The sequence below is a fragment of the Mesitornis unicolor genome, unplaced genomic scaffold (genome assembly GCF_000695765.1).
Source record: "Mesitornis unicolor isolate BGI_N332 unplaced genomic scaffold, ASM69576v1 scaffold1052, whole genome shotgun sequence".
Taxonomy (NCBI): Eukaryota; Metazoa; Chordata; class Aves; order Mesitornithiformes; family Mesitornithidae; genus Mesitornis; species Mesitornis unicolor.
Window position 1 is genome coordinate 18,644 of NW_010169679.1, and position 17,833 is coordinate 36,476.

Here is a 17,833-nt window from a genome sequence, read left to right on the forward strand (position 1 = left end):
AGGAATGGCAGAACTTGGCGGTGCAGTGCTTCCATTGCAAGAACCCCTAGCGAAGGCAACAGAAGCCATATTTTAGTGGAGTGTGGAGGGAAAATTTCAAAACATTCATCCCCCTTTCCCACTCTCTCATGCTGGAACTGACCGCACTTTAAAGGAAGAAAGCCAAGATTTAATGTTTGATCCTTACCAGCCTCTTGTTCTCGACTGGAGCTTCGGGCATCTCTACTTGCCAATATTGGTTTGCCATAACGTGCTGCAAATTGGCGTTCAGTACCCAAAAATCCTGGCATAAGGAAGTCAAACAACGACCACAACTCTAAGACGTTGTTCTGAACATAAAAGACACATTTGTTAAGTTATTTTTCAAAGTAGTGAATTGTTACAAGTTATCATAAACATTTCCATACTGCCTATATACACTACAAACGTAACACTTCAGCATACATTTTAGCTCCTGGAACTTGGTGGCTCTTTCATAGAGTGAAGTTACAGGAAAACCTGTACATATAAATCGACTTTCTACTGTGTATGATGTCTTAAACCACACCCTGAGTTATTCTGAACAACAAAACCCAGTAGACACCAGTGGTCTTAGTCCTGGATGAGACAGATACTCCACAGACAAGTATTTTTGGACAAAGTCCAAAATCTGGAGTTCAGATTCGAATTTCTTGCTAATTTCACTAGAGGCATAAGGAAATGCTCTCTCCCCTTCCCTTTTTCTAAGCGGTAGAGAAGTCTTGTTAGCTTTTGAGCTCCATTCGTACCACAGATCCTGCGCCCATTCCTCTACACTGGGAAAGGAAAAATACGTAGTTTCAAGCATTTTGCAATGAAAGGCTCTTTCACAAAGTATACTTTGAACAAGACAGCTGAACAAGACCGCTCTAATAAAAAGCACAATAAAAGGGACTGCAAAGTAGATCTCTTTTGCTTCTTTCTGCTACTCACCCAATTCCTTAGGAAAAAAAGAAAAGCAGTTACCTGGATTGGTGTTCCAGACAGAATTATCCTGTAATTGGCAGTCAGCTGTTTTACTGCTTTTGACAGCTTTGTCTTTCCATTTTTTATTACATGGCCTTCATCAAGAATGCAGTAATTAAACTTAATATTTCTAAAACGAAGAACATAGAATTTTAAATGCTACTTAAGTCTAAGCTATTAAAAACCTCAGAAAACAAACCAATTCTTACCGGAAGAAGTCAATGTCATTTCTCACAACATCATATGAGGCCACTATGAGATTGTGTCTTTTCACTTGGTGTTGTAATCTTAAGAAAAGAGAAGAGATCGTAACTGAAGCATTCCTTACATATCTCATTATTTCAGTCTTTAAAGGTAGCATGACAACTTTTACCATGCCCACAAACTATGTTTCAGTAGCAAAGTGAATTGCAAAGTTTTGCGTGTGGTATTTTAGTCTACCCAAGTTACAAATGCAAATACATTACCTTGCTCTCTCAGTAGGAGGTCCTGTATAATGCAAAGGATTAAGATACTCTTTTGAGCAAAATTTGCCAACTTCATCCACCCAGTGTCCTGTGAGTGTAGGAGGGCACACCACCAAGGAAGGAAGAGGAACGCTGTCCACCAGTTTTGTTCTTGCATATTCCTGAGCCCTTTAAGAGTATCAAAACAAGTTCAAAAAAACCCTGTTTTTTTACAGAATAGCTAAATTTGGAAGGGACCTCTGGAGGTCATCTGGTCAACCCCTCCCTGCTCAGGCAGAGCCACTTACAGCCAGCCACCCAGGAGTATGTCCAGAGTCATTACCACAGATAAATACTGTCACTAAACTCTCTAAGATAGAATGTTATTTGTTTAAGCTTACCTGAGGCAGTGATCACCTGCAAGAATGCAAATGGATTGTAAAGTTTTTCCTAAGCCCATGTCATCACAAAGAATTCCATGAAGTTTGTACTTATTGAGAAATGCTAGCCAGTTCACTCCATCCTGAAATTAGAAAATAGAGTGCCTTATAAGTGAAAACTGGCTTTTTCTAGCTAAGCTTCAGTTCAAAATATCATCCATCACTGCCAAACTATGAGCTTGTTTCCCCACCATAAATGCATCCACTACAGCCCATTCACACAAAGCAGCGGGGAATAAAGGAAGAAATCTAAGAAGTCAACAATAAAAGGAGACCTGGCTTTGCAGGGGTGACCTGCTGCAGTCAGCCTAAGCAAGGCACAAGCCCACTGGCTGTTTCCTGAGAAAAATGGCAGAATACAGAGAGGGGGGGAAAACATAATAGCATAAATGGCATGCATTACTTAATTTGTTCTTCCTTATCCAGGAATCCAAGATACGGACTGCAGAGCTAAAAAAACAACAAAACCCACAAGCAATAAACCCAACACCCAAACAACTCCTGCCCTTCCATAAAATCCTATCAGACTGGAACTGCTCTCTTAAAATAAAAAGTTGTTACCTGCTGATATTTTCTGAGCTCTGCTTTAATTGGTACTGGAATTTTATAGTTTTCCAGTTTTTTTCCATCCAGTAATTGTTCCAGAAAGTGACGTTCTTTAGCTTTCATTCGGATTAACTCTTCAGACATGTTTGGTGGATCTGGTATACCAGCCTAGGATATTTTTAAAGCAGTAATGTAAGGGCTGCAGTACTTAATTCTCACAGAGACAGTAAGAAATAAAACCTCATACTAGGTTAGACATATTGAACAAATAGCTACCAAAGATCTGCAATCTTCTCAATCCAAACTCAGTGATGGAGTCACAATCCCTGCAGGTATTTCAAAACACATGTAGATGTGGCACCTAAGAGCATGGTTCAGTGGTAGACTTGGCAGTGCTAGGTTAACAGTTGGACTATGATCTTACAGGTTTTTTCCAACCTAAACAAGTCTATGAAATTTAAAGTTGAGATAAAAGACAGTAAAGCAATAAAACTGACTTTTTTATTAGAAACTTGCAAACAAATTCTGAACTGTCTTCTATTACCATCTGCTGGTGAAAATAAGTTACTTAGAAGCCTTGTAGTCCTTTAAGTGCAATATTAGAAAGCGTCCAAGGTACGCAGGTTGTAGCGGGAGTGAAAAACTGAAGCAAATATGTTCTGCTTAAATGCTACTGGATCATAATATTTTGCCCAGAGCTGTAAGGTAGGGCTTTTTGACTTTAAGAACTATGAATAAATAACTGTGCTTATCTCTACACTATTTCTATTACTGCTATTTCATGTTTTCCTTTTAAATCAGTATTGCTTTTTCATGCATTTCTCTTGACCATATACACAGTACACATACCGAGGGAGAGCACACACGTAATTCCTAAGATTTTTGAGCTAAAACTAGCAAAAGCAGCATTATATGCAAAATTAGTGAATATACACTTTAACTTTGTGTACACAGTTGAAATTAATTTCTTATAAAGAGGAATTTTACTGTAACATTAGTTTAGTTCATTACTAACAGAGGGTCCAATTTTACTAATTTTATATTATAAAGAACACATCTTCAGTTATCTGATACCGTATCAGCATCTATAAAAACAGTCACTTATTCAGTGTTTAAGAAGTCAGAAGGTTCAACTTTGCAGCTGGTGAAAAAGTGGATACAGTACAGTTCACATACTCAGTATAATTACAACTTGAGCTTACCTCCAGAGGCATCAGTCTAATCAGTGTTGCAAAGCACTGAGTAGCCATAAAACGTACGCTGTCTGTCTGATCACTCATTCTGCCCAGGACTGGAACCACCAGAAGAACAATGTATGGAACAATACCAACATCCAATTGCTCCATTACACCTGCATCAGTTATTAAGGAAGTATTTTTTACCAGTTCAGGATTCTCTGACCTCAATATATACCCAGCAGATTTCACACTCAATAGGTAAGTGTCATTACTACATCATATTCAGATGAACAGGATTTCTACTAACAAAGCAATAGGGGAAAAAAAAGTCTGTTCTACCCAGTTACATTTAGCTCAGTGAATTCCATGGTTTGAGAAACTGAATTACCTCCACCAGAGTTTCATTTGATAGATAAAATAAAGGTAGTGGAAATTAAAGTTTATTCTATTTCTTATCTTCAGGAGGAAAAATAGCTTAAACATTTTACTTTATTCCTCCTCCCATTTTTTTCAGGCAACCATTTTTGTTCCCCCAAATTACACAACTGCAATGAGGTTTCTGCATTTTTGAATACTCAAGCAAGGATACATGCAAGTGCTTCAATTGCACCTTCTTGTTTGGCGTTGTCATCTATTGCTCCCAACCACGGTAGAACTTTCTCTAGAAAGATATTCATTGTTTCCATGGTAGCTATTTTGCTCATAACACCTACACAACGAGCAGCCATGTGTCTCACTGCAGTGCTGGGATGTTGAAGGCACATATAAAGATGAGGCAAATGCTCTATTAACTGAATAGAAGAGAAGGGTGGGAAGAATAAAAGGTTAATATGAATTATAAACAAATTAATGAATTATTTTGAAGTAAACAGTCTTTAAGTCATTGTTGCTTCCCAAAGAATGCTTGAAATAGGTCCTTCACAAGATCTAATTGTTTAGAACTGAAAGTGTTTCAGAAGAAAAAGACAACAGAACTTTGAACAAGTATTACTTCCCAATACAGTTAAAATTCAAAGTAACAAAATATTCAAGGTTTTAGTCAAAACGAAAATTAAAGCATCTCTTGATAATTAAGTATGTGCGTACATACATGTCTTTTTTCATCAGCATAAATATGTTTTTATGCCAGATATCTTAAATGGATGGTCAGGTTTTTCCTAGTGTGGAAGTCCCTAAATATTAGCTTTGATAAACTAGTTTCACCCTTTTTGACTTTCTAGGATTTAGTTTTTTTGAATACTGTATACAGTATTAGCACCCCCAAAACCAATCTACACATCAACTACATACAATATATATGCGTGTATATATATCAGATACATTTATATATAAATCCTTCCATGTCATATGCTAAATTCATTCAAAATTACTTTAGTATTTTATTAAAATAGATAAGAAACAATTCCATATGTTCCCTCTAAATCCTCTCCATCTGCCCAGAATTCAGCAACCATTCCTTACACCCATCCTTTCCCATCATATCCTTTCCAGACAGAATTCTGGCCTACTTATTCCTTGCATGGGAGCCTTTTCATATATTTTTATCATCCTATTGCCCTTCTCTATGCCTCTTCCAGTGCTACTATATTTATACGTGTTCAGATGCAGGCATAATGATGACTTTTTGTTCCATTTCTTTCTTAACTTACTTTTTTTCTTCTTTTTTTTTTCCAACCAGTATTTTACATTCCGTGGAGACTTTCACAGAACTATCCTAACTCCAGGATCTCTCTCCTGAGTAGAAATAGTCAGTTCAGAGCCTACCACTGCATGTAAGATGTTAAGTCTTTTAAATTAGGCAGTAAACTGTGCAGTCTTTATTACTACCATTTTCCCCCCTACTCCAGCCACGCTACATGTCAGTCATTTTTCTCTGTACTTTAGTTAACAAAAAGAAGGCATCATATTATTGGTCTGTTCTCCAGGTTTAAGAAATCTGGAATTAGAATAAAGCAGAGCTGAGATGCTGATTTCAGTGTAACGCAGTAGCATAAATATTATCATAACTCAAACTTTGGACACAGTCTTGTTTGGGCTCTCATCCAGAAAAGGGTAGGCCAAGGCTAAATTATAGGTAGGCGTTTGCTTTTGTGGTTTATTCTACAACCCGCATAAACAAATACAGAATTTGACATCCTATAGGACACAGGGGAAATAACAGCTTTAAAAGAACAGCTTAACTGCTGAAAACAGAAAGTTATGCCTTCAGTTTATCAAGACTGGGATACAGGACTTGGAGAACAGGCAGGCCAGCAAGTAAACAAAAACACCATTTGAGCAAAATTAGAAAACCATCTAAAAAGAAGCCTTACAAAACAAAAGATTTAAAACAGTAGCAATGAAGATATTGAATTGCTTCATACAAAAGCTGCTTTGGAATATGATTACCAGAGGATGTAGCTGAGTATCCATTGAAGCTGCTGTTGTTTCAAAAACCTGCAAAGAATTTACTAGCTCCTGGGCAGGAGCATCTCCTTTTTCCAGTAAGGACCTGCGGTCTGTAAAAACAGAAAAAGGTGTTCATTTTAAGACTGACATACTGCCCCCAGCCTGCCAGCCCCCCAGCTGAAATCAGAAGTGTAATTACCAAAATTATTTGTGTGAATGTTGTTCCTTAATGAACCGACCATAGCTTCCCAGAGATGGGGCAATCCCGTTGCCATTTCAGCACCAAAATGTTTAGCTATAGTAGATAAGGCAAATTCAGCTCCTCTTCTCTGTACAAGATAAGGTTTCTGAGCCTAGAATTAAACAATTTAACAACCATATACAAAAAAAAAATATATTAAAAGCAGTCGGGACAGATACATTTTAAGAATAATAATTATTTTCAAGAAGGATCCCATTGTTATATAGGCATTCAATTCTGCTACCTACAACATGTTTGCTGGTTATTTTTCTTTGTAAGCTATTTACTTTATTCCTGATATTAATGAAAAAATAAAATACTTTACAGCAAATTATTTAAATCCTGTAAATTTGTGGATTTGACTTTTGCTGACACAGGCCCATTTCAGCATGAGATTTTCCAACTAGTTCCAATTCTAGAACCTCAGATATTGCAAATACAAGGACACCAAGAACAATAAAAATGCTAGCAAGAATTCCCAAAAGCAATGCTCAATTTGTTCTTAAGTCCTTTCTCTTGCTCCCATCTTCTTCAGAAAGTAGAATCGGTAAAAATCACTAACAATTAAGAACAAAATCCACAAAAGTGTTCAGGAATCACAGTTCTGACTAAGATCTTATTAAAACATGTTGAAGTTGTATATGAATAAAGCAGTAACAAAAAAAATAGCATATCCAATGTCACACATACATCCTAAAGCCAGTCACATTTTAAATACAGTTTTGAATGCTTCAAAGCATCCACTGTGCATCAAGATGACCAACACTAAACATGGGTAATGGGACGCAATCACAGCATAGTTTGTGGAAATCCATTTGCACAGATCTATATTGAGATAATAATATACTGTAGTAAATGTAAAATATTTCAGAAGGTATTTATTTTCTTAATGACACACTGAAGATTTAAATCATCATCATCAATGAATAAATGCTGCTTGCATGTCAACTCATTTCTCTCATGAAAATTTCCTGGATATCCCCTACTGTAATGCTATCAGCTCCAGTTAACTCAAACTAATGGAAGAGAGGGGTGGATGTGCAAGTTGCAAATACAAGTTTTTGAAATTTACCTCATCAAGTTCTGTCAGAATACTTCCACTACTGCCAGCAGGGAGATCTGCAATTGGGGCTTTAGGAGCTTTTGGAGTAGGACCTCGCCGACTTGTGATGGCAAAAGCAGCTTTCTGATGTCTGTACAGTGTAATTATTCCCCTATGCTTAGTAACTGTATGATGCATCCCATCTTTATCAGAGTTGGGCCCTACAGGAAAAGAAAGAATAGCTGACTACAATTTAAGCTGCAATTTAAAACATAGGTGGAAGTGATAGCTACCTTCAAGTCATCTGCAGATCTCAGTGTGCTTTAACAAAAATATGTCGTCATCCTCAATGAAGGAAAAATATAAGTGCAGAGTTAATCTGTTAGGAGCACATTACAGACTTGGCATGAAAATCTAAGTGTGCGAACTGCCACTTAAGTTCTTATTCAGCAAGGAATGCAGGTAACAAAACTTCAGTCAAATGTTAGAAGTTTGCACAATGTTTTCAATATAAAACAACACATTATGTTGTTTACATAACACATGCAATTGAAATGTGATCATAAGTGGATAACAACTGAACAACAGTAAATAACTGAAAAATGTGGGAGGTCTGAAAACTACACATCATTAACTGCACACAGTGTGTAGTTTAAGATACTTAAATGAAATTACTAATAAATTAAGATTCAGTTGCTAGCATTTTAAAAACACTGAAAACAAGTCTCACTCATTTGAACAGTATGGAGACAAGCACAGACGTATTTTTAAAATCCTGTCAGTCTTAGATCTCATACCTTTTGAGTTTTCATGGCTACTCTGAGGCTGTGCAGGACATGCTGCTAGTGGGGTGAGATGTGGATCCACACAGAGGGAGTTGCAGAGATTTTTTATAATCTTTGAGTTGGGACAAGGAGACCTTGTTGTACACTGCTGAAGTAACCTCGCTATAGATGATGCCACATAGTTTTGTACAAGTGTATTCTCCTCCTTTCTGATAGCTTCCATTAAAGGTTTTATAACAGGATTTAGTTTTTCTGGAAGTTGCTGCAAGTTCACAACTGCACATGCAGCAAATGTATGGACTCGCAGATGCAACACTTGCCACTCTTGATTTGTTTCCATAACAGTCATTTGGACTTGTTGTCGTTTACTGTCCAACTGTTGAAGAATTTTAGGATTCAAAGTAAAGGATGATGTCACTTCATTGAAAACAGAAGTAACCTAATAAGAAGGAAGAGAGTGACAAATTTGTTTCATATACTGTAAAACAGGATAGCCTGGAAAAACCATGGCTTTCATGGCAGAACACGAGATACTTCAAGTATTACGATCCCCATTTTTCTAGCAAATAGCAGAAAGTTCTCCAAAATGTAGTTTCTGGAATCCTGGAATTGCAGCTCAAAGGGAAAAATCAGGCACATTATGAACATTTCAAGTCTAGATTCTCAAAGCTAAAAGAGGTGTTTACGTACTCTTCCAAATTTAGATTGTCCTGTATCTGCCAGATATATCCATATATTCTGGCAACACGTAACATGTGACAGATAAGCAAGCGAGAATATGTTATGAATACAAGAGGCCAGAAAGAATGTGCAAGGTCCCATGCATGAAGAAGTTGTTTTTAATTTTCTTTTGAGGAAAGAGACGGGAATAAATATCTAAGGAAAAAGTCAGCACAGTAGTTGCAGGACTTGCCATATCCTCCCCCACTCACAATTGGCTGACTGCTGTTGCTTAAAATCTTTCACAGGAAGCCGATTAAAAGCAACATGGAATGATGGAAATGCTGAACTTGCTCTACTGACAGGATATTCAGGCTTCTAAGTACAGGAAAGATGACAGCTGTGGAGAGGGTTAGTCTGAGGGGTTTTTGTTGGTTTTTCCCTTTTACATGTTCAGGTCAATTGTTTCAACTAGCAGACCTGTACTGCTTCATTCTATAGATACCTCAAGTTCTACTCCACATGACCTTAATGACTGGAATGACCAAAGGAAGCAAAAAAAAAAACAAATAACAAGGAGAAGCACAGAGTTTTTCCATCTAATGCATGAAGACCCATACTAAAATGCAGAGTAGGTTTAGTGTCTGTATTTTATGAAAACTTGAAGAGTTTAAAAAGGTGCAGAAGACAGCCACAAAAAACAGGAAATACTTATGGAATGAGTCTTCTAATCCAGAATGGTTCTTTTGAAAAAACATGCATCGGTCGAGCAGCCTTGTTACTAGACTCAAGAATTAACAGTTAGGGTATATGAAAACCATGATTCTATCTCACTTTACCTTGGGAATTTAGTCATTTTAAATTGTAGCCATAATCAGACTGGCTCCCAAAATCCCTCAGCTCATACATGCAGTTTTCTGTAACTTTGTGGATACGTTGAGATTTCCAAGTTAACCTACAGCATATTACTACGTAAATACTACTATCTGAGAATGTCAAGATCCATCGTGCTAGTCATCATGGCCATAATCGTACAAACCTTGTCCTATCCTCAGCATCCCAGTTGCAAACACAAACACATCTAGGATCCTAATCTTTCTCCTCCGCCACCCCAAGCTGCACCACATCCATCACCATTCCTTCAACTCCTCAAATCTACACATTCCTCCCACTCCAATCCCCTCCACAAGTTTTTCACTTACATTCTATCCCATCTGTCCATAACTTATTCTTCTCTCTGCTTAAGAGGCCAGTTTTGGGTTGGAAGAAAAACCTTTTAATTTGTGCCCCAACATTATCAGCTCTACTTTTGCTTACAGAGCTTTTCATGTCAAGAGCTACTTTTTATTAGCACATCTAACACTGTTTTCAGATTTAAAAAAATCCAAAACAATTGAACAGGAAAGAAAAAAAACACCCCTCACTTTAAACCACATTCTTGGGGGACCAGGAGGGGAAAATTCAGAATTTACAGTTTATTTACTAGTCTTTTGACAATGGTTTTGAAGAAGTCTCAGCCTGCTTTGTTTTCTTCTGCGTAGATTTCAATAGTGAATCTACACCTGGAATCAGAACAATATTTTTTCTCCTGTTAAGTGTCTACCTTGCACCCTACTCTATTTTTGGTATAGTTTGTAAACACCGAAGGGGAAGTAGTATGCATCTGTTACACATGTCATGTCTAAGGATGTGTAAATCACCGTATTACTTCTGAAAGTTACTGTCTGTGTAATAATTATGCTAAAGATGTATTTCAAGACAAGAACAGATTTGAAGAAAGGGCAGGCATGCCTCTACTTACCAGCTCATTAGCTTGGTCTATTGTAAATACACTGCAGTTTACTCTGTTTCCAATGTCAATGTGTGCATCAGCTAACAATGAGATGAGCTGTTTACATTCATTCTGCATTCGTGTAAAAGGAACAGCAATTTCATCGTAATAGAGATTTTCAGAAAGGACCCCAAGTAAACGAGGTTGCACACAAGCGGCCACAGTTCTACATCCCTAGAATACAAAAAGAGACATAATTTTGTATTTCTGAATAATCACAATTTCTTTTGTTCAGTTGTGGGCACTAAACAGCCCAATCTAGCAACAGAAATCCAGTTTCCGGGAGACTCATTAACTTTTGTAATCTACGTTACTAAAGGTTATGAACAAAACCTTCAGTCTGCCACTAGAACAGAAGTGATAGTGAATACAGGGACGACATGTCAAAAGGAAGCACTGGCCTCAGATAATGTGCATCTCAAGAACAGACTTACTCTAAGAAATGTGAGTGTATTTACTGATTCATAGTTCTGGCAGTTGGCATTTAGCTACCCAGTAATGTACTCCTCCATTATCTAACAATCAAGATTTCAGCGTTTAGATGTATAAATACCATTGTAGCTTATCAACTGAAATTTTATTTTAGGCTAAGTAGCATACAACAAGCTGTGGATTAAGATAGTAAGTAAAATTTATTTTTGCTGCAGAAACATCCTACCTTTTGCAAGGCTGCCCACTCACAGATTACTAACGCAACACTAATCCTTTGCAAGGCAGATTTAGAATTCAAGTGGAAGAGCAGTAGCTGGGCTAATGATTCAGCTGGCTTTACTTCTTGAGTAACAGTATTTACACCTGGCTCACAAATACAGCAACAAAGTGCTCCCAGCAACCTGACAAAAGGAGAAAGAATAGTCACTACAATGTTACAATTACTCTGCAATTAATGCTTCAAAATGACAATGCCAGAAAAAGTCTGCATATATAGTGGTTTTGACAAGATCTAATTAATGAAAAAGATCAATTGCTTCTAAGTAATTTTTTTTCACATTTCCAGTAAACTGACTTTGCTGCCATCATCCGAGCTCGCATGACAACATAATCCCTGGTTGCTGGATCTTCTGCAATGCTGTCGGCCCCAGCAATATATTCCTGAATCACTTCCTTATTCTGGGTTTGACCTTGACGCAGCTTAGCGCCTGCCTTTTCCTATGGAATAAAGTTGGGAGAGATTGAAAGTAAATATGTGTTTGTAATAGAAAAAAATGAATTCATATTCCATAACATTTCTAATGACCCTCACACTCTGCAGAAGTTGGACTAAGCCAGAACATTTCTTGGATAACAGACAACTTAAAGTAGTTAATAATTGTAAATCACCTCTCCACTAATGGTATTCTATGGTGCTGTTAAATATACAATATGGTTCCTTCATTATAATATTAAAACTAATACTCAACATACAGCTGATAAAACTGAGTCCACACATAGGAAAAAGGAAGCCTCTCAGCATGTTCTCAGAAATAACACAATACTTTTAGACTTAACTCAGTCCTGCAAACAGATGGTTTTGGAACCATGATGGGTATGGAACCATGCAAATAAAGGCTTTATAAAGTATTCACAGGGAGCATGTTACACAACAGAACTCTGAATTCTCATGGATAACCTGACAAGAACTATTCTGCTCTCCAGAGGTTTGTAAGGTAAGTTATATTTAGAATTGTAGAAAGGCACCAGCACTCCCCTCTAACTTTTAGAACATGTCTTTATATACAAGTAATAAATTTCCTATTTTTTCCAGTTAGCGAGGTCACATTTCACTTACTTTTGATCTGGTTTTTACTTCTAGCAACATGTTTAAGTCAATGGGCAAATGAGATGGCTGCATCATTAAGCAGAGCCAGGCTCCCATCCATGGACAAGCAGCTGCAACCACATACTGTACAGATGCCTTGTTTAACAGTTCCAGCCATACCTTGGGAAAGAACCATTGTGGAAATGATGACAGATTTGTATGTGGTCTACATAAGTTCATATACAATCTGACAAGCTGTAAGAACCATCCTATCCTCCTCCACTCTGTAGTAAAGCATGACATTGGCTAACTACAAAATAATAAACATGAACACACTTCTTCATCTACACAGAAGTGCAGAGGATATCAAAGAGCAGGATACACAAACACTATATTATCTAAGTAGTAAGTGCAAATACCTTGTGAATAAGATCCAGAATTTCTTGGTTGCTTTCTAAGATACAAAACTGAAATATGTGCCTCAACATATCTTGCAGAATTGGAGTCAGCCATGTTGAAGAGCTCTGAAACAAGGATATCATAAGATCAAGGAGATTCCAATATGTATCATAGTAAAACACTAGTAACTCTTAATTCTTACCTGGTCTTGGGTAGACAGCAGTGTGAATAATGTTTCCAGTGCTGCTTTTCGCACAGAAGATATAGTATGATGCAAGAACGGCCACACACGTGGCACCAGAACTGTGAGTGATTGCTGAATACTAGTACATGAAGGGGAGACGTAGGGGCAGTGACAGGGAAAAAAAGACAGAGCCAAGTTAATTTTGTTTATCCTCAGTTATAAAGTTCTATCCAAAAGAAAGATTTTTTTAAAAAAGAAAATTATTATTGCATGTGCTTGGTGATTTTAAGCAAAGGATCAAGTTACTACAGCTTAAACATTTCCACTATTTTGAGTCAATATATTTTTTCAGGAAAATACTGGTTTTTCTTACTAGTATAAAGAACTAGTCAATTCAAACATATTTTTACTGTGTTGTTTCCCAGATTGTGCTTTTGGCTTTGTTCGACTATTTAGGAAAAAAGGGATGCTTTTCTGTTTTGGCTATTTTGTTTGTTTTGAAGTTATGATTAGGCATTTATGAGTTTAAAAATAATTAAAACCAAACTTGGATCTTTTGTGCATGAACTTGCTGAATTAAAGATGACAAAAATTTCATTCTTAATTTTTGATTTGGGCAAAAATCAGCTTCAGCAGTGACAATCACATAGCGTAAGAAAGGTAAGAGATGTAGAGCATCTACCTTAAGTGAAGATGCTATCAGTCTGCCATGTGTATTATAAAATATGTCAACATACGAACATGCAATTCCTTTAATTTGACAGAATCCCAAACAGAGAGGAACTAGGCATTGTCTCCAACCAGTCACAGAATTATTAGTTGTACTATTGACAGATTTTTTAAGCTTGTAGCTCTCTTCAGAACTTCAGTAAAGTTCTAGAGGTACATGCATGTGGTACATGTATGTCTCAATGTACGTAGTTTGATCTCAATTGTAGCTTGTCAACAAGGAGCAGACAAATAAGAAGTTTGTGGGCAGGACCACCATGAGTGTAGCATATATCCTTTACTAAAATACTCAAGATGAATGGAGAAAGGTGGGGTGGAGAGGGGAAGTCACATATAAACAATATACCTTTTTGTTGCCTTTTGCTAATGTAACGAAAATAGAAGCACTGTCCTAACCTTCAATTTAAGTAAAAGCAAGTGTAAAATTAAAATACTGATTTAACTCAAGCATCTCCTTAGCATGTTATGTAAAGGTGAAATTCATTATTCCAATTTCAAAATAACTGGACAGTCAAAGCTGCAATACTGAAGCAATACTAATTTAAAAGTTACCTGCATTTGCGGACCTGAGGATAAGTCAGAAGGGAAGAAAGAAGGATCATGATACTGTTTGTGGAAGCTGTCAAGTCATCCAACTCCAGAAGTGCATCCCATAAGGTATTAAGAATAAAAGGCACCTACACAAATAAGCAGAAGAGGTTACTGTAAAAACAAAACGAGAATTCAGATGCTCCCTCTAATGTATTTTCTTCACTCAGATTAAAAGTGAACTTTTCAATAAAAATTGCTGGAAAACAATTCAGTCACCTTCTGAGACTGAAGCTGGACCAGGCTTTCCACTACTGGTACTAAAGATGCTGCAGCAACAGCTCGGACATCATCATCCAGATCTTGCAAACCTTCAATTATCGCAGGCAGCACTTTAGGCAATAAAGTCTTGATCATATCCTGCCAAAAAGATGAGAAGCATTTTTAAACTTAAAAAGCATATAATGACCCAAAACAACTAAGATGTACTCTAAGTGTGTGAATAAACCTGTTATATAAAACAGAAGCTATGAGTCCAAAACTATAAATATTGTATGTTACCATTCATGAAGTAAAACCTAGGTTAGAAATTTGAATGAACTGCAACTCAGCTTGGTTTTGGTATAAACAAAGCTCAGTGTTTGCACAATAATACCATGAACAGACTAAACCTGTTGCAGCACTCAGCTCTGTTAACCTCACACACGAAAGTATCACCAAAACCAGGCAAACATAGCCTCTATTTATAATGCTTCGTGAAGTAACTTATCAAGTTACAACAGTACAACTTTGCTATATAAGTGCAGATTCCTGCAGCCTACGTACAAAAATGCAGTCACACATCTTATAACTTACACAGGACTGCAGTGCAAGCAAGCTTGCTTAATCATACTGTTCAGCTACATCCTCTACTTTGAGCAGATTTTTGTTCCAAAGCTCTCTGCAATTTGTCATGAGGCTTATATTACCTGACGTACTGCCAAAGCGTACTTTATTCCCAAGAGACCACCGTGTCGCACTTCCCACTGTTCCTGTGTGAGCAGCTTCAGTAGAACATCCACAGTTTTATGAACTCCAGCCTCATTCATATGTTTCAATACTACTCCCAAAGTCTGAGCACAAGTCTCCCGCACTGGTGCTACCACCTAAGAAAGTGAATGATAAAACAGGTATTTCTGTATCTTAGAGCAAAACCAGTATGAGTAGAGTCAGAGGACTAAAACTGCTATACAAACAAGGTGAAGTTTAGGTATCGGCTACTTTGTAATAAGCATCTGTGAGCAGTTACAACAGGCACATGCAGTAGCACTGTACAAAGCACCCCTGACCTGCTGCAATGTTATCTCCTGCAGAAGCCTGCTGATCTACCTGTTCAGTCAGAGAAAACTTACTTCATCTGAAACAAAGTCTCCAAATCGGTCTAATGCAAACACACAAAGAAGTCTAATAACCAAGTCTTCTAGCCACTCCTGATGCTGCTGAATCATCTGCAAAAAAAGAAAAAACGAACACCTTGACTATATTTATTCATAAAGTACTTCTGATATGCTTGCTTTCGCTAAAATTTATAAAAGATTTGACAACAATATTTAAATTGACTGAGTATAGTCATCTTGCACAGACAGTCAAGGCAAAATAGCACTAATTCAGTTTGCCTGCCTTATTATAAACATCATATTTTTTAAAAAAAACACACAGCACCTTTATCCAAAGGCTAGAGAGCACTTTGTAAAGTAGACAGATAATTTTATCCCTACACAGCACACAAACGTAAGGTCATTCAGATAATCTATACTGACTCATGTCAAAACATCTTAGGCAAATCAATCAATAAGTTTGAAGAATATTTACAGATAAATTAAGAAGCAGTACTTCACTGTGGGAGACCCAATGAAGTACTGCTTCTCCTTCAGATTTAATAAAGCAATCTAGACCAAGCTTCTCTTGAAGGTCTGGCCTCTTTAACTAGAGATCAAATAGCTCTGTAACTCTTGAATCTCAGCGCAAAAGCCCTATAAAAGCAACTGCTCAGGCATCACCTTTCTTATCTTCACTGTTTGCCTACTAGATTGCGACTTCGCTTGAATACTATCATTTTAATGAACAAAACCTTCATCATATTATGGATTTCATATTGCCATACATGTCAAAGAATTATGGACAGCACATAGCATGCACAACAGCCTTTGAAGCTAGCCTAGATACACACACTCAATTCCAGAAATTGTTAAGAAAATGCTTAAAAAGTATCTTATCATTGCAGTGTGTGTTGTTATTACCCTGCAGTGTCCATGGAACAAATACTATTCCACATGGGAGCAAGGAAAGATAGCAGCTTTTGCTTTCCCTATATACAAAATATGCTGAAGTAGCTTGATTTACATTTGGTCAATGCATCGCCTCACTCTTCAACACTCTCTAAACCACAAGCTCTCCCGGCTACTTTTACAACAGGGACATCAATATGAATCTGTGTAAGATTCACTATTAGTAAACAAGCTATTACTGTCAGGATATTTTTAAAAAGTGTTTTCCTTCTCAATAGACTAAACACTTTTTGTCATAATAACAAAACAAGTAGATCGACAGAGTCACCTTACTATTTAAGTGAATAGAATTAGATGAGCTGAGACACTTCACTAGTTACATAATCAACTTGTCAATTTTGTTTCAGCACACACGTACCATGACCTGAAAATAGTACTTCCTAATATGGAAGCTAGTGTTCAATTACTTCACATGCAGTCTACATATTAATGGCTGCTTTTACAGTAGCACTGTTTTCCACACAGGCCTTTTAAAAAGAAGGTAAACATTTCATCACTGCATACCGTGATTTCATCCTGATTATTTTGAGCAGACAAATCTCATTGTTTATATTTGCCCAAATCACCCACCTCCTGCAAAGCTTGAGCATTTTAAAAAGTCTGTTTTCTAAACTTCATTTAAGTGATACGTTAAGCCTACATGACTAGAAACATACCTCTTCTAAAGAGCTATCTCCCATTTTACCACCACTTTTACCATGTGCTTTAAGTATCTCTCTCAGTCCAGTACCTGCACCATGTCGAACCTAGAAAAATGAAATAAAAAGTAAATTTTTAAGTATTTAGGAACAGAAGATAAAAACCACACTGGGTAACTGAAACAATACTTCTTTGTTCTTAATATAGACACTTCAAAAGCTGCAGAGTTAGTGGTACTTAAGAGTTGTGGAAAAGGGTAGCATATTATTAGATAAACCATATACTTAAATATTAATCTGTCCAAAACCAACCTGTTTTTTTCCCCTGAAATATTTGTCCACTTATGGACAGAAGCAATTAAGGATTTTTATTTTGTAATACAGAAGATACTGTTATCATTATTTGCAGTAATCATAGAATCAAAGACAATTTTAATTTAGCATTACTTCACTATGTTACAATACACTAGTGTCTGGAGAAAGAGCAACTAGAAGATATTGCCATTTTTACCATGTTCATAAGCAAAAGAAAAGAATAATTCTTATATTTCTTAAGTGCAATGTGGATTCCCACTCACTACTTATTGAAACCCCACTACATTTCTGATTATTACTATTCTGCATAGCTTCCAAGCTTACCTTGCTTGGCTAAATATTAAAAATAAGTGAACGAGTGATATGGGAAAGCAAATTATAGCCACTTTTATGTTTCCATTAAACATGAACAGTTTAATACACTAGGAGTAGTT

At 36.8% G+C, this 17,833-nt stretch overlaps 1 protein-coding gene across 1 annotated transcript in view; it reads right to left on the reverse strand.

Annotated features, from left to right (window-relative positions):
• The window catches only part of BTAF1 (BTAF1 RNA polymerase II, B-TFIID transcription factor-associated, 170kDa), a gene marked incomplete at its 5' end in the record, with an annotated part of 21,266 nt that extends 4,074 nt beyond the window's left edge, over window positions 1-17,192 (reverse strand). The window contains 24 exons of the mRNA XM_010179411.1: window positions 5-46; window positions 188-329; window positions 985-1,114; window positions 1,194-1,271; window positions 1,452-1,619; window positions 1,832-1,953; window positions 2,432-2,584; window positions 3,619-3,767; window positions 4,184-4,385; window positions 5,983-6,092; window positions 6,182-6,335; window positions 7,296-7,486; window positions 8,063-8,489; window positions 10,512-10,715; window positions 11,200-11,374; window positions 11,548-11,690; window positions 12,310-12,459; window positions 12,699-12,803; window positions 12,881-13,001; window positions 14,144-14,268; window positions 14,399-14,539; window positions 15,088-15,264; window positions 15,511-15,606; window positions 17,103-17,192. Of these exons, the coding sequence (XP_010177713.1) occupies window positions 5-46; window positions 188-329; window positions 985-1,114; window positions 1,194-1,271; window positions 1,452-1,619; window positions 1,832-1,953; window positions 2,432-2,584; window positions 3,619-3,767; window positions 4,184-4,385; window positions 5,983-6,092; window positions 6,182-6,335; window positions 7,296-7,486; window positions 8,063-8,489; window positions 10,512-10,715; window positions 11,200-11,374; window positions 11,548-11,690; window positions 12,310-12,459; window positions 12,699-12,803; window positions 12,881-13,001; window positions 14,144-14,268; window positions 14,399-14,539; window positions 15,088-15,264; window positions 15,511-15,606; window positions 17,103-17,192 (3,595 nt within the window). The remainder of the gene's footprint in view (window positions 1-4; window positions 47-187; window positions 330-984; window positions 1,115-1,193; window positions 1,272-1,451; window positions 1,620-1,831; window positions 1,954-2,431; window positions 2,585-3,618; window positions 3,768-4,183; window positions 4,386-5,982; window positions 6,093-6,181; window positions 6,336-7,295; window positions 7,487-8,062; window positions 8,490-10,511; window positions 10,716-11,199; window positions 11,375-11,547; window positions 11,691-12,309; window positions 12,460-12,698; window positions 12,804-12,880; window positions 13,002-14,143; window positions 14,269-14,398; window positions 14,540-15,087; window positions 15,265-15,510; window positions 15,607-17,102) is intronic.
• Window positions 17,193-17,833: the final 641 nt, after the last annotated feature.